The 22,234-nt window shown below is 36.9% G+C and overlaps 1 protein-coding gene across 2 annotated transcripts in view; it reads right to left on the bottom strand.

The window, feature by feature from the left end:
* The window catches only part of ANK2 (ankyrin 2), a 242,204-nt gene that overhangs the window by 204,953 nt on the left and 15,017 nt on the right, over positions 1 to 22,234 (bottom strand). For both annotated transcript variants that reach the window (XM_060012911.1, XM_060012912.1), the window contains exon 2: positions 2,395 to 2,496. In XM_060012911.1, the coding sequence (XP_059868894.1) occupies positions 2,395 to 2,496 (102 nt within the window). The remainder of the gene's footprint in view (positions 1 to 2,394; positions 2,497 to 22,234) is intronic.

Here is a 22,234-nt window from a genome sequence, read left to right as displayed (position 1 = left end):
GACATGAGTCTCCTGGATCAGAGACAATGGACTTTACAGTTCATGGCAAAAGGAGCGGCTGAGTGTCAATATGTTGCTTACACCAGTTCCCTATGCCCCCCTCCCAATCCCATGCGAGTGACATACAGGACCAGTGATGGATGCCTGGGCATGTTGTGGGTTGTTAAAGAAGAACATTAACCTTGGGGAATTCACAGCTTTTAAAATAAGAAAGAACAAGCCTACTTCTTATCTAGAGGAAAAAGTTACCTAATCCCTCAAGGTTGCTCACTGCAATCACTACCCTGAGAAATGCTCCAGATAAAGAGCATACAGGGCCTTTCATTCTTGACACACACAAAAGAATATATAGGGATGCTCAGGGTGACGGCAGACTGATATTCCCTACAGCAAGCACTCAATATTTTTTTTTTTTTAAATGTTGAACCTTCTTTTAATTTATTTATTTTTATTTTTGGCTGTGTTGGGTCTTCGTTTCTGTGCGAGGGCTTTCTCTGATTGTGGCAAGCGGGGGCCACTCTTCATCGCGGTGCGCCGGCCTCTCACTGTCGCGGCCTCTCTTGTTGCGGAGCACAGGCTCCAGACGCGCGGGCTCAGTAGTTGTGGCTCACGGGCCTAGTTGCTCCGCGGCATGTGGGATCTTCCCAGACCAGGGCTCGAATCTGTCCCCTGCATTAGCAGGCAGATTCTCAACCACTGCACCACCAGGGAAGCCCAACACGCAATATTTTTGATGCCACCGGAGTTACTCCTCTAAAGGATAAGAAATACTGCCGTCGATGACAGTGCTTCTTAAGCCAGTTACTCTCAAGAGGAGCAAGGAAAATCCTTCACCCTTTGCAAAAGGCTTCAGGTAATTCTTATACAACTATCTTACTAACCTAAGCATTGGAAGCCATAGAAAGTTTGGTAGTGAAAGGAGTGCCATAATCATATTTTTATTTTAGAAAGATGACTCAAGACATAGTATGGAGATCGACCAGAGTGGACAAGATGAAGACAGGACCTAATTAAGGAGGCTGTTATAGCAACCATGGTAAGTGACCGTGTTGTGAGTTAGTGCAAATTTGTGGATGTGGAAGATGAACTGAAAAAGGAGTGCTAGACTGGTGTAGGGGAGAAGACAAGGGTGGAGAGCTGTTGGAACTAACATTGGTGAGAAAACCAGCAGGTAGGAATTTGAGAGGAGAGTAAGTTTGAGTATGAAAAGATATCAGGTTGCTTTTGAAAAGCTGTACTTGAAAGGTATACTAATTTCAGGTGACTATAGATGGAACGTAACTGGGCTCAATATAGATCAGAATATATATCAATATATATCATAGGCATTCTATAGATGATTTAGAATCCGCCAATAAAATTCATCTCCTATTAACTTAAAATTAGTCAGGATTATTCACTTCCCAGTCAGCTCTGTCTCACACACACACACAAACACACACACACACACATACACACACACACACACCCCCCCCACACACACACACCGATGTGCAACATTTAGCACACTGTATTGAATACTGTAGTCCACTAGACGCTTTAATTCATGGCATTAAAATCTTAGTTAAAAATAGCACAAAAATCTCAACATCACTGGGACCAAATAATATCCAAATGTATAATATTGTCTGAAGTCCTTAGCGAATGGATGTGATAAATAAATAATCCAAATACCTCATTTAAGCCAACAGTTGCAACCTCTTCTCATTCAAATTTATATTTTAAAACTAACTGGGTCAATTTTAATTTTTCTGATTCTTGGTAGACATACACAGTAACTGCAATTAGAATAGGTACACCTTAGAAAGTCCTTTCATATTTCATATTTAATTTACATTGCAACTCGGTGGTGTAAGATTGAATGTATTATTACTTTCTTGTCCTAGTCAGTGTAATAGAGCATAAAAAATAAATAAAGGCATAAAGTTGAAAAAATAAAAATAAAAAACTAATTAGGGGGAAAGGGAGGGATAATTTTGATTTTATCCTCTTATTTCTCTATCCCAAATTGTAACAATCAGTTACCCCTAAGTAAAAGGCATACAGCAAACAAGAAAAGAAGCCACAGTCTGGATAACTAGTTGATGATAAATGAGAAGTAAAACATCGTTCTTGGTCAACATTCCAGCTCAGGGCAGCCCAGATCATTTCATAGGCAAAACTGAGGTTCAATTATTTTTGATCTATCTAATTTGCCAGCCTTATTAACTCTAGATACAACCATATGAGGCTTCAAAAGTTGGTAAGGAAGAAAAATGGACTTTCATAATTCTGAATTGCTGCTATCTGAGTAAATTCAACAAGCACACGAAAAAAGCTGGGCTCTTGGAATGTATCTGCAGGTAATAAGAGTGTTTTCAATGTATAATACAGAACCAGCGGCCGTGCTCTTACCTGGTTGCAGGTATTGATGTCTATGCCCCCCTTGAGATATTCCACTACTTTGTCTAAGTTGCCTGCTCTGGCAGCACGGAGGAAGCTTGCGTTGCTGTCAGACTGTGAGAAAAAGAAAAGACCTTTAGTGAAGTATTGATAAAATGAAAACATATCAAAGACAGAAACACAAGAATGTTTGCACCATGCATCAGAAAAGCTTCAGTTGCACTGTGTCCATCGACAGATGAAAAGATAAAGAAGATGTGGCACATATATACAATGGAATATTACTCAGACATAAAAAGGAACGAAATTGAGTTATTTGGAGTGAGGTGGATGGACCTAGAGTCTGTCATACAGACTGAAGTAAGTCAGAAAGAGAAAAACAAATACCATATACTAACACATATATATGAAATCTACAAAAATTTTAAAAAGGTTCTGATGAACCTAGGGGCAGGACAGGAATAAAGATGCAGATGTAGAGAATGGACTTGAGGACATGGGGAGGGGGAAGGGGAAGCTGGGATGAAGTGAGAGAGTGGCATGGACATATATACACTACCAAATGTAAAATAGATAGCTAGTGGGAAGCAGCCACATAGCACAGGGAGATCAGCTCGGTGCTTTGTGACCATCTAGAGGGGTGGGATAGGGAGAGTGGGAGGGAGACGCAAGAGGGAGGGGATATGGGGATATATGTATACGTATAGCTGATTCACTTTGTTATAAAGCAGAAACTAATACACCATTGTAAAGAAATTCTACTCCATTAAAGATGTTAAAAAAAAAACAAAGAAAAGCTTCAGTTGCAAAATATTTCAATCCTGAGTTTAAAACACTGAATAATAATTCACAGTACAAGTCAGCAACTTCACAGTACTTCTAGAGAGTTGTTTAAAGACATTAAAGTCAATACACTCTGCTATATTAAAGAGTATAAAAGAACAATAAAAATAATTATTACCGATTTACTCCAAATCTTCAGCCACATTTGAAGATGAATTTACACTACCCCCAAATCCACTGTTATCCATGCATTTTAGCTTCAGGAAGCTAGTGACTCTATACTGAGCCTAACGTCGAGCTAAAAAACCAATGAAATAAGGTACTGGGTTTCTTCTTTCTCTTCCTTTACTGTTTGGTTTTCAGATGCATCTGCGGGAGAGCACTGAGTATGGGTCACCTGACAGTCTGTCCTCATTGTAAGGGAATAACAGAAAGCTCCCAGGATGCTTCGAGGAAAGCAGATAGCACTAGTTGGCAAGTGTGGACTGGGCCGATGCAAATTTTGTGATCCCAGTGATTTTGGAAAAACAAGATTAAATTTAAACCAGCTGACATAATACCAGGCTCAAATCTCTTGGTAAAGATGATCACTCTGGGTACAAATTGCTTTTTAAGTCCTCATCTTGCGCCCATTCCTCTCAAAATCTGATTCTGGGAGAACAGCTGAATTTCCCCCACAAAAAGTCTCGGGCAGGCTTCTCAAGAGATGTAGCCACAATTGCCCTGCCTGACAAAGTCTGATTTTCAAACCTTAACACAAGGATGATGATAAGCCTTCATTAGGTTCCAAGACACTGGCATCATTTTGTAGTTCTTTGGGTGGTACAACATCTGACTACAGAGAAAATGGTAACACGAAAAGGGACCTACTAGGAATTAAGATTCAGGTGGGGCAGCTCTTAATCCATCGTTCTCCTCGGTAGGCTGCCCTGCCCTCTCTCGAAGAATGGACTTGGCCAGGGCCCTTGGCACACTCTGTCAGGCCTATTTATTGTGACTGATGATGACGTACAGAGATAGAAATGTAAGCGTTTTCTCTGGGAGTCTCAAATACAGAATTATTTGCATACCATTAAAATGATTTACACAGGGGAAGACTGAAAACCCTAGGACGAAATTACCTCATATTTAACCCAAAACCACAATGGCGTATAAATTTACAAATAATATAGGTAATTTATGAGGATTTGAGAGGTATGACTGAAATCTACACATCTGGAATTCACGCTCGGAGTCCTGGTATGACTAACATCGCACTGTTTCTCCTCCCGCCTGCCCTGCTACGATGCCTCACGCTCCATCCTTCCTGAAAGCTGTGCCCATGGCAGGGTGCCCCAAGTATATCTGCAATGCTGCAGGGACTGAATTATGACTCATTTTTAAATGCCTATTCTATGAATGTATTTTGCGGCTTGCAGCAAATTCTAAATTCCAGGAAGATTTTCCGCCTTCAGGTTTCTTGCCGCAGTACTTAAAAGCGAAACATCATACTCTGCATCACGTTCTGTCAGTATCCCACAAGAAACATCATTGACTAAAAAACAACAAAAATTAAGTAATATTAGGTCACAGAAAGTATGACAAGGTTATTTCCCATAGATTTTTAAAATAAATCCACATGCTCTGTACTATATTAAAGAGGATGCCTAGAAAATACTTCCATCTTATACATGAGGCTTCATAATTATAGGTAACATTTATGAGTATTTACTGTGGGTCAAGCACAGAGCTAAGAAGTCATATGCATTTTATCATTATTACAATAATACTAGGAGAAAGGAACTATTATTACGCTCATTTAATAGGTGAGGAAAGAGGCTTGGCAAGTTTCCAAGGTCACATAATCTTTCAGTGAAGATTCAAGACTTAACCCATGTTTATCAGCCTCAAAGCTAGTCTTATCTGCTGTTCTACCGCATCCCTGCAAAGTATCAAAGCAGATGTTAGTACAAATACCTAACCTATGAGCTATAAGTTTGTTTCATTTGTGATAACCTCAGTATGCCCTTGGTCTACATATTCGCTCTGAAACTCATGGCACTTGCTAAACAGAGTGTCTTAGCTGGAGAGGGAATTCTTGGCAGACAGCCCTAGCCGCAAATTTATCAGCCATCTATGCACCTAGGAAAATGAAGAGCTGCCTTGAGACAAACTAATTAGAAACATACTCACTTGGGAATAAAGAAAGAGACGGTAAAGTACACACTGCATTTAAAAGCCAGTTGATTGTCTCGCTCTACATGTCTAACACGACTAAACTCATGAACTAAGATCAGGGTGCTCTATCATTCTTGTAAAAAAAAAAAAAAAAAAAAAAAAAAGAATGCCATGAACAAGTAGAGCCAGAAGGGAGCACCTGACCCTTCAGGGATGAAGAAACACCTGGAGACACCCTGTGGAAGCTTACAGAGGCAATTGTTGGTCTGAAGGGGGCTTCTGGCATCACGGAGGGGACTCTATTAGACCCTCTTAGAACCTTCTCTAGGGACTGGGCATGACATTGAGGATCGCTTTTGCTGTTACGTAACAACAAGTTTTAATAACTATTTTTCTCTTTTCTGAATCAAACTCCTAAAAAGTAGAGGCAAGTCAAAGACTTACAGCCAGTCCCTGGAATTTTAGCAAAAACTGCTCCCAGTGCTTTGGAGGGGCTAGAGACAGTGGAAATGTAACATCTGAGCCATCCTGCCAGGGACCTCTTCAACAGTTGAGTCACAGTAGATTTTGCTATAAGTTGGATTCTTCTAGAACCCCATTAAGGGATTGAGTTTTCCCAAAGTGAGAAAATGTATTAGAAATGCATTTTGCAAATGCAAATAAGTGTGTTATTATAAAACGGTTCCAGAGCATGAGTTTCAAGAACAAAATTCAAATGAGACTTCAAAATTTATATGTAGATATTGACATCTTTGAAGGTTTAAAGTATAGACCAGCATGGAAGTATATACTTTTCTCCTACTTCCACATAAACACATGCAAACCCTATGCTACAAAGAGGTCAATCTGTGATTAAAGCTCTTGACACAAGAGCTTAGGATAAACAGCAGTCAGTCTGGTTACCTTCAATCAACACAGAGATAAAAGAGGATTCAGGGACTCATGGTGAGAGATGCAGCAATTTTTACCATGCTATGTTTCCCTCTGAGTATGACAAAAGTAAGAATTTAAAAATTAAAATTAGGTATTAGTAGGGGAGAAGCATGCTTTCAAAATAGACTGTTGTCTCTTGCCTCAACCAGGAGATTTCACACATAAAAAGTACAAGAAAGAGAAAATGAGGCAATAGCAATTCCTTTGGGGTAAAAGTCTCAGACAAATAGACTAACCTCTTTCTGCTTTGCTGCTTTAGGTCCCTAGAACTCTCAATCCTAAAACCAATTGTACTTATGCCTATAAAGTGTGACTCTGGACGAGGCATTCAAATGCTGAGCTCCACTTATTTTAATCTGCAACAGATGGATGTCATTAAAACTTGTCCCCTTTTCAACCTGAGTGTGGCATCTCAAGCCGAGAAAGAAAAATTTCCTCTTCAGTTCTTCTTGACACAGTTCTGTACATTTTTTATCACAATGTTAGAAAAACAATACTTTCTTAGCATCCAGCAGGGTGGACATGAAATGCAAGGAGGAATGTGCATTCACAGAGCCACATTATGTCCTAAACGAGTGCTTCCCCGAAGGGTCCAGGGGTACACTCACAGAGATTCATGAGTTTGCTCCAAGATTTTGTAAAACTTCTATGCTTACAGTTCAGTAACAACCTAAGAAGGAGAATATAAGCATGTCCCAGGTCATCTAGATGGCTACCCTTTAACTGAGTACAACCATATAATTTTGATATATGCCTTTGTGTTTATAATTCAGTGCATAACAGTTGAAATAGGGATGGAATATAGACAGATGCATAGGATGCAAAATATTTTGCCATGGGACAGAGACTGATCAGAGAATCTGGCCATCATACAAGGTAGGATGTACCAAAAGAACCTGAGCACAGCACTCAGTAGCACATTAAAGCTTCAAATAACAACAGGCTCAGGTGCTATCTTTGTAGAGTCCAACTTACCTGGACTATTACCAGTGACTGTAACAAAATCCAGAGTAAAATGTTTTTCAGTTCCCAGTTGCAGCTTTTACTGGATTAGGTGCACATCTTTACCACAATACTAATTTCATCTCCAAGTAAATGAAGAGAGCTTTAAATGATTATCAAATGGCATGCCATTAAAATTGGCATTGGCAGAGTTCTCTAATCACTTTAACTATTCTGAAGTAGGAAACAAAACCTCAAATGCATTAATAATGGTTGTACAACATGCTTATAGAAACGTACACTCTATATTATTTTCACTGAAGTCAAATTCAGAAATGTATTATAGAAATCTGAGGTTAAACCTTTTTACTGTTAAATCCAACATCTGTGATTTAGTTTTAGACAATCCTATCCATTCTATTACATTGGTGTTATTTATTTAAATAATACTAGTTTTGTAGTTCTGTTCATGCTTAATTTGTACAACTTTCTTTTTAACAATGGTCTAAGAGTTTAAGGAATTTTATGTAGTTTTATTTTTACACTTAAATTAACTCTATAGGGAATTCCCTGGCGGTCCAGTGGTTAGGACTCCATGCTCTCACTGCCAAGGGCCCAGGTTCAATCCCTGCTCGGGGGGAAATTAAAATCCCACAAGCCTCACAGCATGGCCAAAAAAAAGAGTCTTTTTTAATTAAAAGAAAAATAAATTAACACTACAATAAAAATAACAGCACTGGAGGTCACAAACTTTTTTTATACTTCAAAAGAGAGGAATACATTATTCAAGTTTGAGAAGCAGGCATCCTCTAGTGTGAGTCAGCCACCAGCCTCAACTACCCTAGGGAGTGACATGGGGCACCTCCCCTCACAGCCTCTGGCTTATCCCGTACCCTCCACAAATATTTGCTGACTGATTAACCACAGGAAAGCACATGCTCCTTGTGGAATTTAGGGAATTTGCTTATTTTCTTAGGATGCAGTCATTCCTTTGTAAAAACAGGGTCATTTACCTGCCTACTCCAAGATCCACATTTTTACAGTAATACAAAATAAATAAAATATATTAAAATCACTTGAGGGGGAAACCTTTAATATATACATAATGAAATAAGGGACATTTCTACAATTCCTTAGGTCTTTTCCTAGGAATGCTGGATAAGTTAAAACCATGTCCAGCAAATCACGAGTTGTATGATCTTGAGTCTTTGTGGGTCTTAATTTCCTTATCAAAAAATAAATGTATTTTATAGAGTTGCTGGGAGAATGAAATAAGATTTGAAGATGCTTAGCTCAATGACAGGCACAGAGGACACTGACCGAGATTTTTAATAATTGTAGTTTTTCTTGTAAATGATAAAGGCGAAACAACAATGACAAATCAAAGGATAGATGCATACACATTATCTTCTTTAAATAAAAAGGTTGTTGCCAGAAGACCAGAGTGTTTAAAAATATTTTGCTGTGTGCAGGTACAAAAGGACAAAAAAGAAAGCAGAACTGGGTGTGGTCTGTCTCCAAAGATGAAGATTTTACAAAACACCCTCTTTGTGATATATGAATGCTTTCACTTAAATAATCATACTTTTGTATAGGGACTGCTGGATTGTTTAAATGTTTTAGCTCTTTTAGTAGCTCAAATTGTTATCACTATCTTGTCATAAACCAAAAATTGGGGGGCAACTGAGAACCGCACACTAGATGTACTGAAATATTTCAGAAAGAAGTCCACAAGTTGCCTTCCTGCAGTTAGAACATATAAATGACCAGTAAAACACTTTATACCACGAAATCCTACTTAATTTCAATTCAGCCGGACACTAATAACAAAAATTGCTATAAACCATATGTTTGTACACTGTAGCTCAACCATGCTGATTAAGCTCCATTTTTAGCATCATTTCAATAGGTCTTTACACTGCTATTAAATGGGAAATGCAGAAGGAGCTATGATCTTCAGAAAGAAATAATGCAATTTCTCTAAAGATTGTTCCTACTTCAATGACCTATGTTTTAAGAAAATTGGTTCAGGCATAGGTGTTTCTATTTCACTTTTAAAATGTTACTTAACAGACTTCCCTGGTGGTCCAGTGTTTAAGACTCTGTCCTTCCAGTGCAGGGGGTGCGGGTTCGATCCCTGGTCAGGGAACTAAGATCCCACATGCTGCATGGTGAGGTCAAAAAAATGATAATAATAATGAAATAAATGTATTTTTGAAAATAAATAAAATAAAATAAAATGTTACTTAAGATAATTAATGATTAACACATAAAATATCAAAACAATAACTAAATTCTGCCTGCATATTTTAAGCAAATATCTTTTTGATATGTGAGATCATTTGAAATTACACTTTTATATAAAGACAAAGTTTGTTTTCCCTTAACTTAGTATTACACTTTGACACTGATTATTCACTAGCATGCTAAAATTATTTCATTATCAGTTGTTGGAAGCCATCCTGGAGTCCCGGCGCCGTGACAAAGTCATGATGCAATCAAAGGCAGGACTGCGAAGCAGCACTGTGCCAGGACGGTGGACTACATCTCTACTGATTTGTTTGGCTGTGTTAAGCTTATATATGGAAACAGCACAAGGGGGATTTACGCCCAGGGTTAGGAAAATGAGAAAAACTACTACCCCCCCCACACACTATTATTATCACAAAATGGAAAGTACCTATTTCGGCCCCAGGAAACTGGGAACGCAATACACAATCTGGAAATATAGGGATGTTCCTATGGAAAACACCCCCAACTGAACAACAGTGGCCCCTACGAAGGGGTTGTTGATGATTTTGCTTTCATATGGGTCCACTATAAAGAAAGGTTAATACTCTGGCAACAACTGGCGGATGATAAACAGGAGCGTAGGAGGTATTGTGAGTGCTACTAGTGCAGTCAGGTACACAGGAACTGTAGGATATATTGTAAATATTTTCAAGGCACTATTCAAAAAACTTGCCCATGCAGAAAGAACACGAAGCTTGCACTTGTGTAATAAAGACTTACATAACAGCTTGGCTTAACTACTAGAAAATAACCTGCAACTAATGAGAACTTGGGGAAGTATCTTGTTAGTACATCTAGAAACTGGGGACGTTTTCAGAAAACTGATAAAAATATTTTGAGGTTAGAACATGTTGAGATTTTGTACATGATGATGAAACCTGCCTACATATAAATACCTGCTCTGAAAAATAAATGTGTGCTCGATGTGCTGACATCTACAAAGGGTGTCAGGTCTTATTTCCTTCGCCGACGCCGTCCATCCCTCAGGTTTCCCTGGACTCGTTGGAGCTGGACTCCGACAATCAGCGTCTTCCCTGAGATTATCATCCATGAAAAGAAAAACTGCCTATAGCATACCAATTCCATCCCTTTCAAAGCATTAAGAATATTTTGCAATACTATGTAGAGATTCATGAATCCCTTGTACAATTCTTACACTTCAAAAAAGAGTCAATCTAGAGTATTACATAGCAGTGGGAACAGAAGTGAATGAACCATATCCACATGGAACATCAACAGATCTCACACAAAAAAAAGGCTAAGCAAAATTAGTCAGACCCAAAAAGGACATCTTTATGATTCCATTTATTAAAGTTCAAAAACTGACAAAACTAATCTATACTGTTAGAAGTCAGAATAGTAGTTTCTGGAAAGAGGCAGAAAGGGCCTTCTGGTTGCTGGTAATATCATAGTTCTACCTGCTCATTCTGGGTGTTGTTAAATGCGTATGTAAATTTTGTGAGAAATATCAAGATAAACAATATAATTTATGCATTTTTCTGTATGTTTGTTACAATTAAATGAAACATTTACTTTAAAAAGATGGCAACACTGAAAAATAAGTTGTTCCTAACTTACACAATAGTGACAAAAATCACTGAAGAGTAAATAGATGAAAAAATCAGTATTCAAAAGCAGCATCTTTTTCTTACTATGGAGGCAATTTTTCTAAGGCAGACTATTCATATTACGCAAGGCTTTTAATGAAAATTTGATTTGCATATATTTAAGGTGCTACACAGTCTAAGAGAAAATGCAGGCTACTAAATGCCCACGGCTTTGTGCTTGAACTCCGAAGAAGGTTGTTGCTAACTCAAATTCTACAGCATCTTTTTATTATACTGTACAAATAGTACTCCTCTGGTCTTCAAAAATATTTACTACAAATCCAAGAAGACCAGGTCTGGTTCAGAGATCTCAGTTGTTACGTCTTCTGGGATAAATATAAGTAAGTTCTAAGACACAATTTTATACCTTAAAAAAATTTCTGTACACTCACTTTGTGTCACTCACTTTTCTGAAAACTGCATCAAAATAATAATGTGATGATACCTTTCTCAATAAATTAGAAATACTGCAAGAACACAAAACTAGTAGGAACAAAAACCCTAAATCAGCAAAAAAAGTTGTGATATATATTTGATAACTATTTTATACTTCAGATTCCCTGTGATTTTGAAATTTTTACATGCTTATATATTTTTATAGATATTCATTTTAAAATAATTATCGAACAGAAGAAATAGGAATTCCTGAGTTAGTATGTTATGAGATAGTAAAAGTCTAACTTGCAAAGTAACTGTTCTGCTGACATGAGTTTGGTTCCATAAGATGTTTCTACAACTAGGCTCAGTTCGAAGATATCAATACAATGAGACATTAAAACTTTCACTAAAATGAGAACTTTTACAGAGATAGGTAGAAGCTTTCTTAAGTTTCTTAACTTAACTTGCTTACATCTCAGTTTCCTACTGAACATCGTAAGTTGAAAATTTAAGCAACTTCTCCTAAGGCAGGGAAATCAACAAGTTTTGATTACTTGTATTCTAGACATATGTTCTGCCTACGACTCCAAAACACCTACAGAACTCAGAAGTTCTGTCACAAAATAAAACACATCAATTTTTTTCTGAATTTAAATGGGAAAATGGTAAATTTGTAGATGGAGATATCTGTGGCTCCTCCACAACATTTACAAATCTAAGAAAATCAGAATAGTGAGGGAAACATTTTGCTGTCACTGTAGTCAGACACCAGATTAAATAATTGGAGGTTCATCTTAAAAATTTAAATTGAAGAACACTGCAACTGAATGCTTCAGATTGCCTCAAAGGATAAGATACTCTTTGAGAGGCTTCAGTTACATCAACAGATTTTTCTTTTTAACATCTTTATTGGAGTATAATTGCTTTACAATGGTGTGTTAGTTTCTGCTGTATAACAAAGTGAATCAGCTATACATATACATATATCCCCATATCCCCTCCCTCTTGTGTCTCCCTTCCACCCTCCCTATCCCACCCCTCTAGGTGGTCACAAAGCACTGAGCTGATCTCCCTGTGCTATGCGGCTGCTTCCCACTAGCTAGCTATTTTACATTTGGTAGTGTATATATGTCAATGCCACTCTCTCACTTCATCTCAGCTTACCCTTCCCCCTCCCGTGTCCTCAAGTCCATTCTCTACGACATGAACAGATTTAAGACATTATTGCTTTGGTTAGGTAAGCACCTTAATGATTGCTTTAGCTATTAAACTGTTTATCAGGAGTTAATATTTCTTCCTAAAGAGCTTATCATGCTTTGAGAAAATGGCATATGATTAGGAGATTATGACACCCCACTTTCATCACTGGTTCCTCTTGAGGTAGAAGTATCTTGTCACACCATGGTTTAATGTCATATACAACCACTAACACTATTGGGTGAACTGATACATTTGAAAAGTTCTGCTTTACCTTTTTTTTTTTTGACTTTTTAAAAAAGTTTTTTACTGGGGTATAGTTGATCTACAATGTTGTGTTACTTTCTGCTGTACAGCAAAGTGAATCATATACATATACATGTATCCACTCTTTTAGATTCTTTTCCCATATAGGTCATTACAGAGTACTGCTTTACTTTTTATGTTCAAAATGTTGACAATGCAAAGACAAGCAAAATATTCCACAAATCTTATACTGAATATTATACTTTCTCTATAATATTCCCTAATATTTTCAATAGCTAAAGTAACATGTATATCTGCATTTAACATGCCAACAATAAAAATAATGAAAATCTAGAGCTCCACAACAGAAATTTAATAACACATATCACATCTATATAGGACTGAATTCTAAACGGTTCTCTATTATTGCTTTGGGATCTCCAACTGGTTTTGTGTGTAAAATAATGAAGCATTATTTTTAAAACAATCTGTATCCGAGGTCTAATATCTTTCCTAATTTTCAATGAGCTGGACATCTCTGTAAAAATGTTCTGCCAGCATCTTAAACTCAAATGAACATGGGCCAAAACATGGAAGAGCTTATCAAGCTTTTATGCTATGTACACAAATCTCCAAAGGAATTTCCCTTTGGCCCACAGCTGGCCATAAAAAGAGTAGGTTTTATAAATGAATAATAACCTACTATAATAATACTTGGGTCAGGAGAAAAAAGAGAGACCTTTTGATATAATTTGGCAACAATAGTTTATTTAATGCTTTCTTTAAGAAATCTTCTCTACAGGAAACTCTTCATTCCCTGACTAATCAGTGTGTTAAAATACTACAGGGCATTTGGAAGGAAAGATATATTAGAGTTTATCCCACTGCTATACTTAAGTATCAGGATAAATGGAACTGAATTAGGTTTTAGTCTCCTTTGAAGGCCTTTAGAACTGTCAGGATATGAAAAAACCAAACCCAACCAAGTGAAAATATCTTTCATCAATTCTTTATTATGTCAGGCATCCGACAGTGTTAATTTACTATTGCCCCCTTGAGGTAGGCACCGAATTTCTATCCCCATTGGTCTGATTATTCATCTTCAGACCATCTGCTCTGAAGCAGACATCACTCAAACAGAAGCAGCTTCGTGACACAGCACAGATGAGGTGCTGACCGCAGCCCCACATACTGCACACACTAAAACGTAGACTGTTTCTCTTGCATCGAATTATTCAAGATGCAACAACAAGAAAATACACTCTTGCAATGAAAGCTTCACAATGGCTTACCTCATTATATGACCACTATTTTAAAAGAACTTGCATATATTTTTGTATCCTTACACTGTTGATTTTAGTGTAGCCCTGTTAACATGCACATGGAAACAGAGAAGGGCTTTCTGTTTACCACAGTTCAGTGTACATCTGTAGTTGTCAGTCAGATGGATTTTCTAGGGGGTATCACTTAATTACAGCTCAGCAAACACACACAGTAACAACCTGACTGTCTTGTTTAAATGTAATTCTGAACTCATACTGTTTTCAAAAAAGACTAATTTAGAGAAAAATGCATCAAAACTGAGCCGTTAACTCAATTTTTTTATTTTACTTTTTTGAGTGCATAAGTTCTGCAATATTAATGTCTACTCCAGAATAAATAAGAATTTGAATTCATCACTTTCTAAAAAAAAAGTGATTCAAGATCACTTTTTGTTCCAAGACAATATTTTAATTTTATAGGAATAATAGACCCAAGAACTCTATTTGTGCCACCCTTGGAGTTTCTATGTTTTTGGAAATCTTTCTAATTACTGGGTGTCAGAAATTTCAGCATGATAATCATGTTGTTTATTAGAAATAATCTGTGTCCCTTTGGTTAAACTGCTATTAAGTTCATTGTCATCTGTAAAATGCAAAAGCCCTTCTTTCTAATGTGCATATAATTTTTGAGAAGTTGTTTATTCAACCCATTCTCCTAAGTAAGTCGGTCCCAAAGGAGCATGCACAGTTTTCAGACTCTTTTGCACATTTCTGATGATCTACATGGAAAGCAAAATTGTAATTCTCAAAAAATCTGCATCATCCTAAATGTAATATAGAAAATCATTTTTACATTCATTTCTTGACCCTCACCATGCTGGTCCTTGATGAATGTCAACAGACCTGTTAAAAATTAAATTAAATTTTTTAAAAACCTAAAGAATATGCAACATGTATGCTGTATAAGAAGTAAATAACTTCCAGTTTGACTCACTTTATTCACTTGATTAAATTTCTGAAAAGATCTATAGTTGTACCTATCTAAACGTGTACATATTGGAAAAATCACAGCTTCAGGGGACTTCCCCGGTGGTGCAGTGGTTAAGAATCTGCCTTCCAATGCAGGGGACGCGGGTTCAATCCCTGTTCAGGGAACTAAGATCCCACATGCTGTTGCAGGGCAACTAAGCCCACGTACCACAACTACTGAACCCGCACACTCTAGAGCTCGTGTGCCACAACTAGAGATAAGCCCGTGCGCCACACCAAAAGATCTCGCGTGTCACAACGAAGCTCCCTCATGCCACAACTAAGACCAGACATAGCCAAATAAATAAATAAATATTTTTTTAAAAATCATAGCTTCAGTTTGGAAAAAAGTGAAAATAAATTAGTCAAACAACAGATTATTTTGATAACAAATATTATATATAGAATGGCTAAACAGCAAGGTCCAACTATATAGCATAGGGAACTATATTCAGTATCCTGTAATGAACCATAATGAAAAAGAATATATATATTATATATATATATGAAACTGTCACTTTGCTATACACCTGAAACTAACCCAACATTGTAAATCAACTATGTTTCAATACAAAATAAATTTTAAAAAATTAGTTAAAATAATTTAACCAGCTCTTAACAACCAGGCTAAGACAAATTTTTGGAAGCACCTATTGTATGCCCGGCAGTGAGCAAAGGATTAATGTAGAAAAAATAAACATGATCCATCCCCTCAAAAGATTTTAAGGTCTGCATTAAAAAAAATTTTTTTAGCTGCAACATAGTCCATGAATTAGATAGAAATGGGTAAAAGTGGATCCAGGGAGATCCATTTAGAGACAGTAGTCCAAGCAATAGATGCTTGTTTTGTTTTACAAATATATTTTACATTTAGATAGAGAGTAGGAATAGCAACATAGTATTTTATAAAGTTCCTGGTGATAAGTTAGGTGGAAAACATAGCAGGCACAGGGACTAATGAGTGCAACATCATAGTGGTAGGAAAGAACACAGTATGAAGAAAATTATAAGTAATGCAGTGTGTGTGAATTATAAAGATCATGTTGGAAATGAGAAAAGTAAAAGTCTCAAAGTAAGGCAGGGCCCAGACCATGAATGTTCTTATATGTCGTCATAAGAAGGCTGAGCATTACCCTCTAAGTGAAAGGACAGGAAAAGCCAAGATCAGAATACTGTTTCAAAATAATCACCCTATAACATATGGAAGATGAGTTAGAGGGGAGTCTGTGAGACAATCTGGGATACTATTGCAACAGTTCTGGCGAGCAGTATGTCAGGGACAGCAATGTGAAAAAAGTAACGATTTGTCATAGGTGTAGGGAAAAGAAGCTACAAAACTTGGGGAAATTGAATTTAAGCGTTTATGGAAAAGAAATTAAGGAAAATTGGGCAACATCTAGCTTTGGCGTGTAATGAGCGACATTACTAATCAAGACCAGAAATCTGGGGAAACAGAATACCCTAAAATTGGAGAGAACACAATAGCTTGGTTTTGGTCTGGTGAAATTTGATGTGCTATCACGGCATGGTAGTGTGTTGAGAATGCAAGACTAAAAAATCCAGGAGAGGATATGGACTACCGACAGAGGCCACAGCCTAACCTCTGGGAGATGGTCTGGTTTTTTTGCAGCAATACTGGTTTTTGCTTCATTCCTTACCATTTCTCTGTCAATAAAACTCCTAGGAATAGGGAAGCACTTCTTGTATTGCCTCTGGAAGCAGATACTGTTGACCTATCAACATCTTGCATGAAATGCCAGGAAGTGCTGATAAAATAAAAAATTGCAAGATCTATGTATACTGCAGTATATGTGTACACTTATACACCAGTGAGACTAAAACAGATTTCTGTACAGGAGATTTCGCATGAGCTCAGAATACTAATTTCATGCAGCTGACATTTCCCTGAAAGACCAGGGTACAACTGAGCTATTGCTTTATCCACAATGGATGTGACCTGCTATAACTTTCTAAATTTACCCTTGTGCTATGAACTGCAATTGTCTAGACTAGTTTGAGCTATTCAATTCTAACTCTATGCAAGGTAAAGAGCTTCCGTAACTTTACAATGAAATGTAAAAAGAGGATGGAAAACTGGCTTTGAAAAGGAATGTGTTAAATTAATTACAGTACATGACACATGGCAGTGGAAAAAGACGAGCAAATCAAGTATTTGTAGCGTGCACTGCCTTTTTTCTTTTTTTTAACATTTTAGCTTATACTACAAAATCCCTCAGTTGGAAATCAGTCAATAAAAACCCCTCTGGTTATTACTGCATTTCAGAGAATATGTGAACTTCTTCTGAGGCAGCTATCAAAACAAATTCTTGATTTGTTGGGGTAAGAGCATTGGCATCAACTCCAAAGAGAATTTTGAAAAGTAAGGAAACTCAAAATTTAAACATAACTAAAAACAAAAATAGGGTTAATTTATCTCATGAAACTAAGCTTTGGTTCAGATGCCCAGGACCATTTTTTTAAAAAATCGGGCTTAAGCCAGCCAGGTTTAATGAGAAATGGAGAATTCTCTGTTAGTTGTTTTTTTATTATTTGACTTCTACGAGAAGTTGTATTAAGTGGATCTATGGGTGTATTTCCCAGAGGCTTGGGATAACTTCTTCACAACACCCTTCCAACCTACCCTTCTCCCCTCAAGTTTGACCAAGTTCCTTTACTCTGGGGTCCCATAACACGCTGAGAATTCAGTCATTCATAAAGGTTTGTTGACTACTAGTTATAAGCACAACACTACACTAGATATTGTGAATGGCTCTAGCAGGATCCCCAAATTATCTGTTTACACATGTATCTCCTCAGCTAGCCTGGCCCTCCAGGATAGATGAGGCCATGACTTCCTCACCTTTGTGTCTCCACTGCCCAGCACAGGGCCCAACACAGAGTAGATCAATAAATACTTGTGGAAATAAAACAAAATAAAGGAAGAAGTTCAACAAAGTGAAGGTGGACAAATAGGCACACGAAGCATCATTGGTCTGTATGAATTAAACTAGTGAAAAGTTTGGTGAATCAAGTAAATTTTTGCAGACTTACTAAATTTAAAAACTTGATTTAAAATCCTGATTAGCAAAATTTATACTTGTTATGTTAATTCTATTAGATAACCACAATAAAACCAAATCCTGTCTAACTCTTCCTAAGGGTAAGTGAATAAAGAATAATGGGTCAGCATGCCCGCCGTCTGTATAATTATTATCTTACAGTTGAAATCATGGGAAAATGACTATACTTAGCAATGGAATTGATTAGATAGGTTATGGAGCTCAACATTCTCTGACCTTAATTAGTTTAACAGATAATTGCCAACTGTGACATTAGTAATGAAATTAAACATAGAAAGAAATGGTATCATACTGATACTGACTACACAGAACCATTAGTATCCTGTTTCTCAGAAATAAGAAACTATAATTTTGTTCTTTTCTGGGGGGAAAACTTTACATAGAGCAATAACATAAGCTTTTATTATTGTAAAAATTATCCAAAGAAGAGGGGAATTACTGAATGCATAACAACATATGGTAATATATTGCACTACCCCCAGAAGTTATAGTAAGACTAACTTCTAAATAAAAGAGATCATTGGTATGTTTAAATTATTCGATGAAGATACAGAGGAGAGAGGCTGTTTCCTTTTAGAATTATTATGCATGTAAAATTCACCTCACTTCAGTCATAGGTAAAACTATATATTTAATTCTACCTCAACATTCTCATATAAATACCTACCTGTAATACGACATGTAAAATTAAACTATCCTATTTGTGCATATGTGTATGTGTGGTATATGTGTGTAAGAATGTGTGTGGAGAGTGGGAGAGACATATATCCCACCAGTCAGAACAAAATTATAACGTCTCTTGAAGACAGAAACTATGTTTTATAATTCTAGAATTTCCAAAGCATAGTTTACTGCCTAAAATATATTAGCCAATAAAGATGATTATGATGACAACAGAACCTTGGGAAGAACATTATCATAGTTTTTAGTCCTATGCAAAGCTGAGAACAGGTAACATAGATGCAAGATATTCTAGTTTTAATTGCTCAAAACTTAAATTTAGAAATTAAAGAAAAGTTAGATTACTTTTGTACATATAAAAATATAGCATTAGAACTTTTTTTGCAAAGCAGTAAACTGTAGCCACAAAGACCTCATTTGTCCACCAAAATTAACTTAGTTGATATATAAACATTTTTTCTTAAATATTAACACCATAGAACCTTATTTTTGGTCCTTGACTAAGAAGCAGGTGGCAGGCTACATTTGTCTTAGTAATTAAAGGCCAAAACTTGTGAAACTAAAAGATACTAAGATTTTCATTCAAAAGATGTTTAGCCATATATGAAAAACTCATAGCTAACATCATAGTCAATTGTGAAAAGCTGAAAGCATTTCCTCTAAACAGGAACAAGACAAGGATACCCACTCTCACCACTTTTATTCAATATAGTATTGGATGTCCTAGGCAGAGCAATCAGAAAAGAAAAAACTAAAATGAATCCAAATTGGAAAGGAAGAAGTAAAACTGTCACTGTTTGCAGATGACATGACAGCATACATATAGAAAATCCTAAAGATGCCACCAGAAAACTACTAGAGTTCATCAATGAATTTGGTAAAGTTGCAAGGTACAAAATTAATATACATAAATTGTTGCATTTTGATACATTAACAATGAAATATCAGAAAGAGAAATTAAGGAAACAATTCCATTTACCATCACATCAAAAAGAATAAAATACCTAGGAATAAACCTACCTAAGGAGGTAAAGGACCTATACTCAGAAAATTCTAAGACACTAATGAAAGAAACTGAAGATGACACAAATAGATGGAAAGATATACCATGTTCTTGGATTGGAAGAATTAATATTGTTAAAATAACCATACTGCCCAAGGCAGTCTACATATTCAATGCAATTCCTATCAAGATACCAATGGCATTTCTCACAGAGTAAGAACAAATAATTTTAAAATTTGTATGGAAACACAAGAGATCTCAAATAGCCAAACAATCTTTTTTTTTTTGTTTGTTTGTGTGTGTGTGGTACACGGGCCTCTCACTGTTGTGGCCTCTCCCATTGCAGAGCACAGGCTCCGGACGCGCAGGCTCAGTGGTCATGGCTCACGGGCCCAGCCACTCCGCGGCATGTGGGATCTTCCCGGACCAGGGCACAAACCCATGTCCCCTGCATCGGCAGGCGGACTCTCAACCACTGCGCCACCAGGGAAGCACCCAAACAATCTTGAGAAAGAATAACAGAGCTGGAGGAATCATATTCCCTGACTTCAGACTATACTACAAAGCTACAGTAATGAAAACAGTTTGATACTGGCATGGAAACAGACACATAAATCAATGGAACAGAATAGAGAGCCCAGAAATAAACCCACACACTTATGGTCAATTAATCTACAACAAAGGAGGCAAGAATATACAATGGAGAAAAGACTCTTCAATAAGTGGTGCTGGTAAAACTGGACAGCCACATGGAAAAGAAATTAGAACATTCTCTAACACCATATACAAAAATAAACTCAAAAGGCACTAAATCCTAAATGTAAGATTGGAAACCATGAAACTCCTACAGGAAAACAGGCAGAACACTCTTTGACATAAATTGTAGCAATATCTTTTTGGATCTGTTTCCTAAAGTAAAGGAAATAAAAGCAAAAATAAGCAAATGAGACTTAATTAAACTTAAAAGCTTTTGCACAATAAAGGAAACCATCAACAAAATGAAAAGACAACCTACTGAATGGGAGAATGTATTTACAAATGATATTACTGATAAGGGGTTAGTATCCAAAATATATACAGAGCTCATACAACTCAACATCAAAAAACCAGACAACCCAATTCAAAAATGGGTAAAAGAACTGAATAGACATTTTTTTCCAAAAAGGAAATGCAGATGACCAACAGGCACATGTAAAGATGCTCGACACATCACTAATCATCAGGGAAATGCAAATCAAAATCACAGTGAGATGGGCTTCCCTGGTGGCGCAGTGGTTGAGAGTCCGCCTGCCGATGCAGGGGACACGGGTTCGTGCCCCGGTCTGGGAGTACTCCACATACCGCGGAGCAGCTGGGCCTGTGAGCCATGGCCACTGGGCCTGCGCGTCCAGAGCCTGTACTCCGCACGGGGAGAGGCCACAGCAGTGAGAGGCCCGCATACCGCAAAAAAAAAAAAAAAAAAAAAAAAAAAATCACAGTGAGATATCATCTCACACCTGTCAGAATAGCTCTCATCAAAAAGAACACAAATAAAATAAAATAAAAGAAAAGAACACAAATAACAAATGGCAAAAATGTGGAGAAAAGAGAACCCTTGTATACTGTTGGTGGGAATGTAAATTGGTGCAGCCATGGTGGAAAACTGTAGAGTGGTTTCTCAAAAAGCTACAAATGGAGCTACCATATGACCCAGCAATTCCACTCCTGGGCATATATCTGAAAAAAACCCCAAAAACATGAATTTGAAAAGATACATGCACCCCAATGTTCACAGCAGCATTATTTACAATTGCCAAGATATAGAAGCAACCTAAGTATACATCAACAGATGAATGGATAAAGAAGCCATGGTTTATATGTACAGTGGAATACTACTCAGCCATAAAAAAGAATGAAATTTTGCCATTTGCAGCAACATGGATAGACTTGGAGGGTATTATGCTCAGAGAAATAAGTCACACAGAGAAAGACAAATACTGTATGATATCACTTATATGTGGAATCTAAAAAATACAACAAACTAGTGAATATAACAAAAAAGGAGACTCACAGATATAAAGAACAAACTAGTGGTTACCAAATGGGGAGAGGGAAGAAGGAGGGGTAATTGGGGTAGAGGATAAAGAGAAACTATTATGTGTAAAATAAGCTAAAAGGATATAATGTACAGCACAGGGAATATAGCCAACATTTTATAAATTTATTTGTAAATGGAGTGTAACCTTTAAAAATTGTGAATCACTATATGGTATTGTATACCTG

Source organism: Delphinus delphis, chromosome 5, assembly GCF_949987515.2.
Source record: "Delphinus delphis chromosome 5, mDelDel1.2, whole genome shotgun sequence".
Classification (NCBI taxonomy): domain Eukaryota; kingdom Metazoa; phylum Chordata; class Mammalia; order Artiodactyla; family Delphinidae; genus Delphinus; species Delphinus delphis.
The sequence above is the reverse complement of the archived record's forward strand: the minus strand, read 5'-3'. Positions and strand labels throughout refer to the sequence as shown.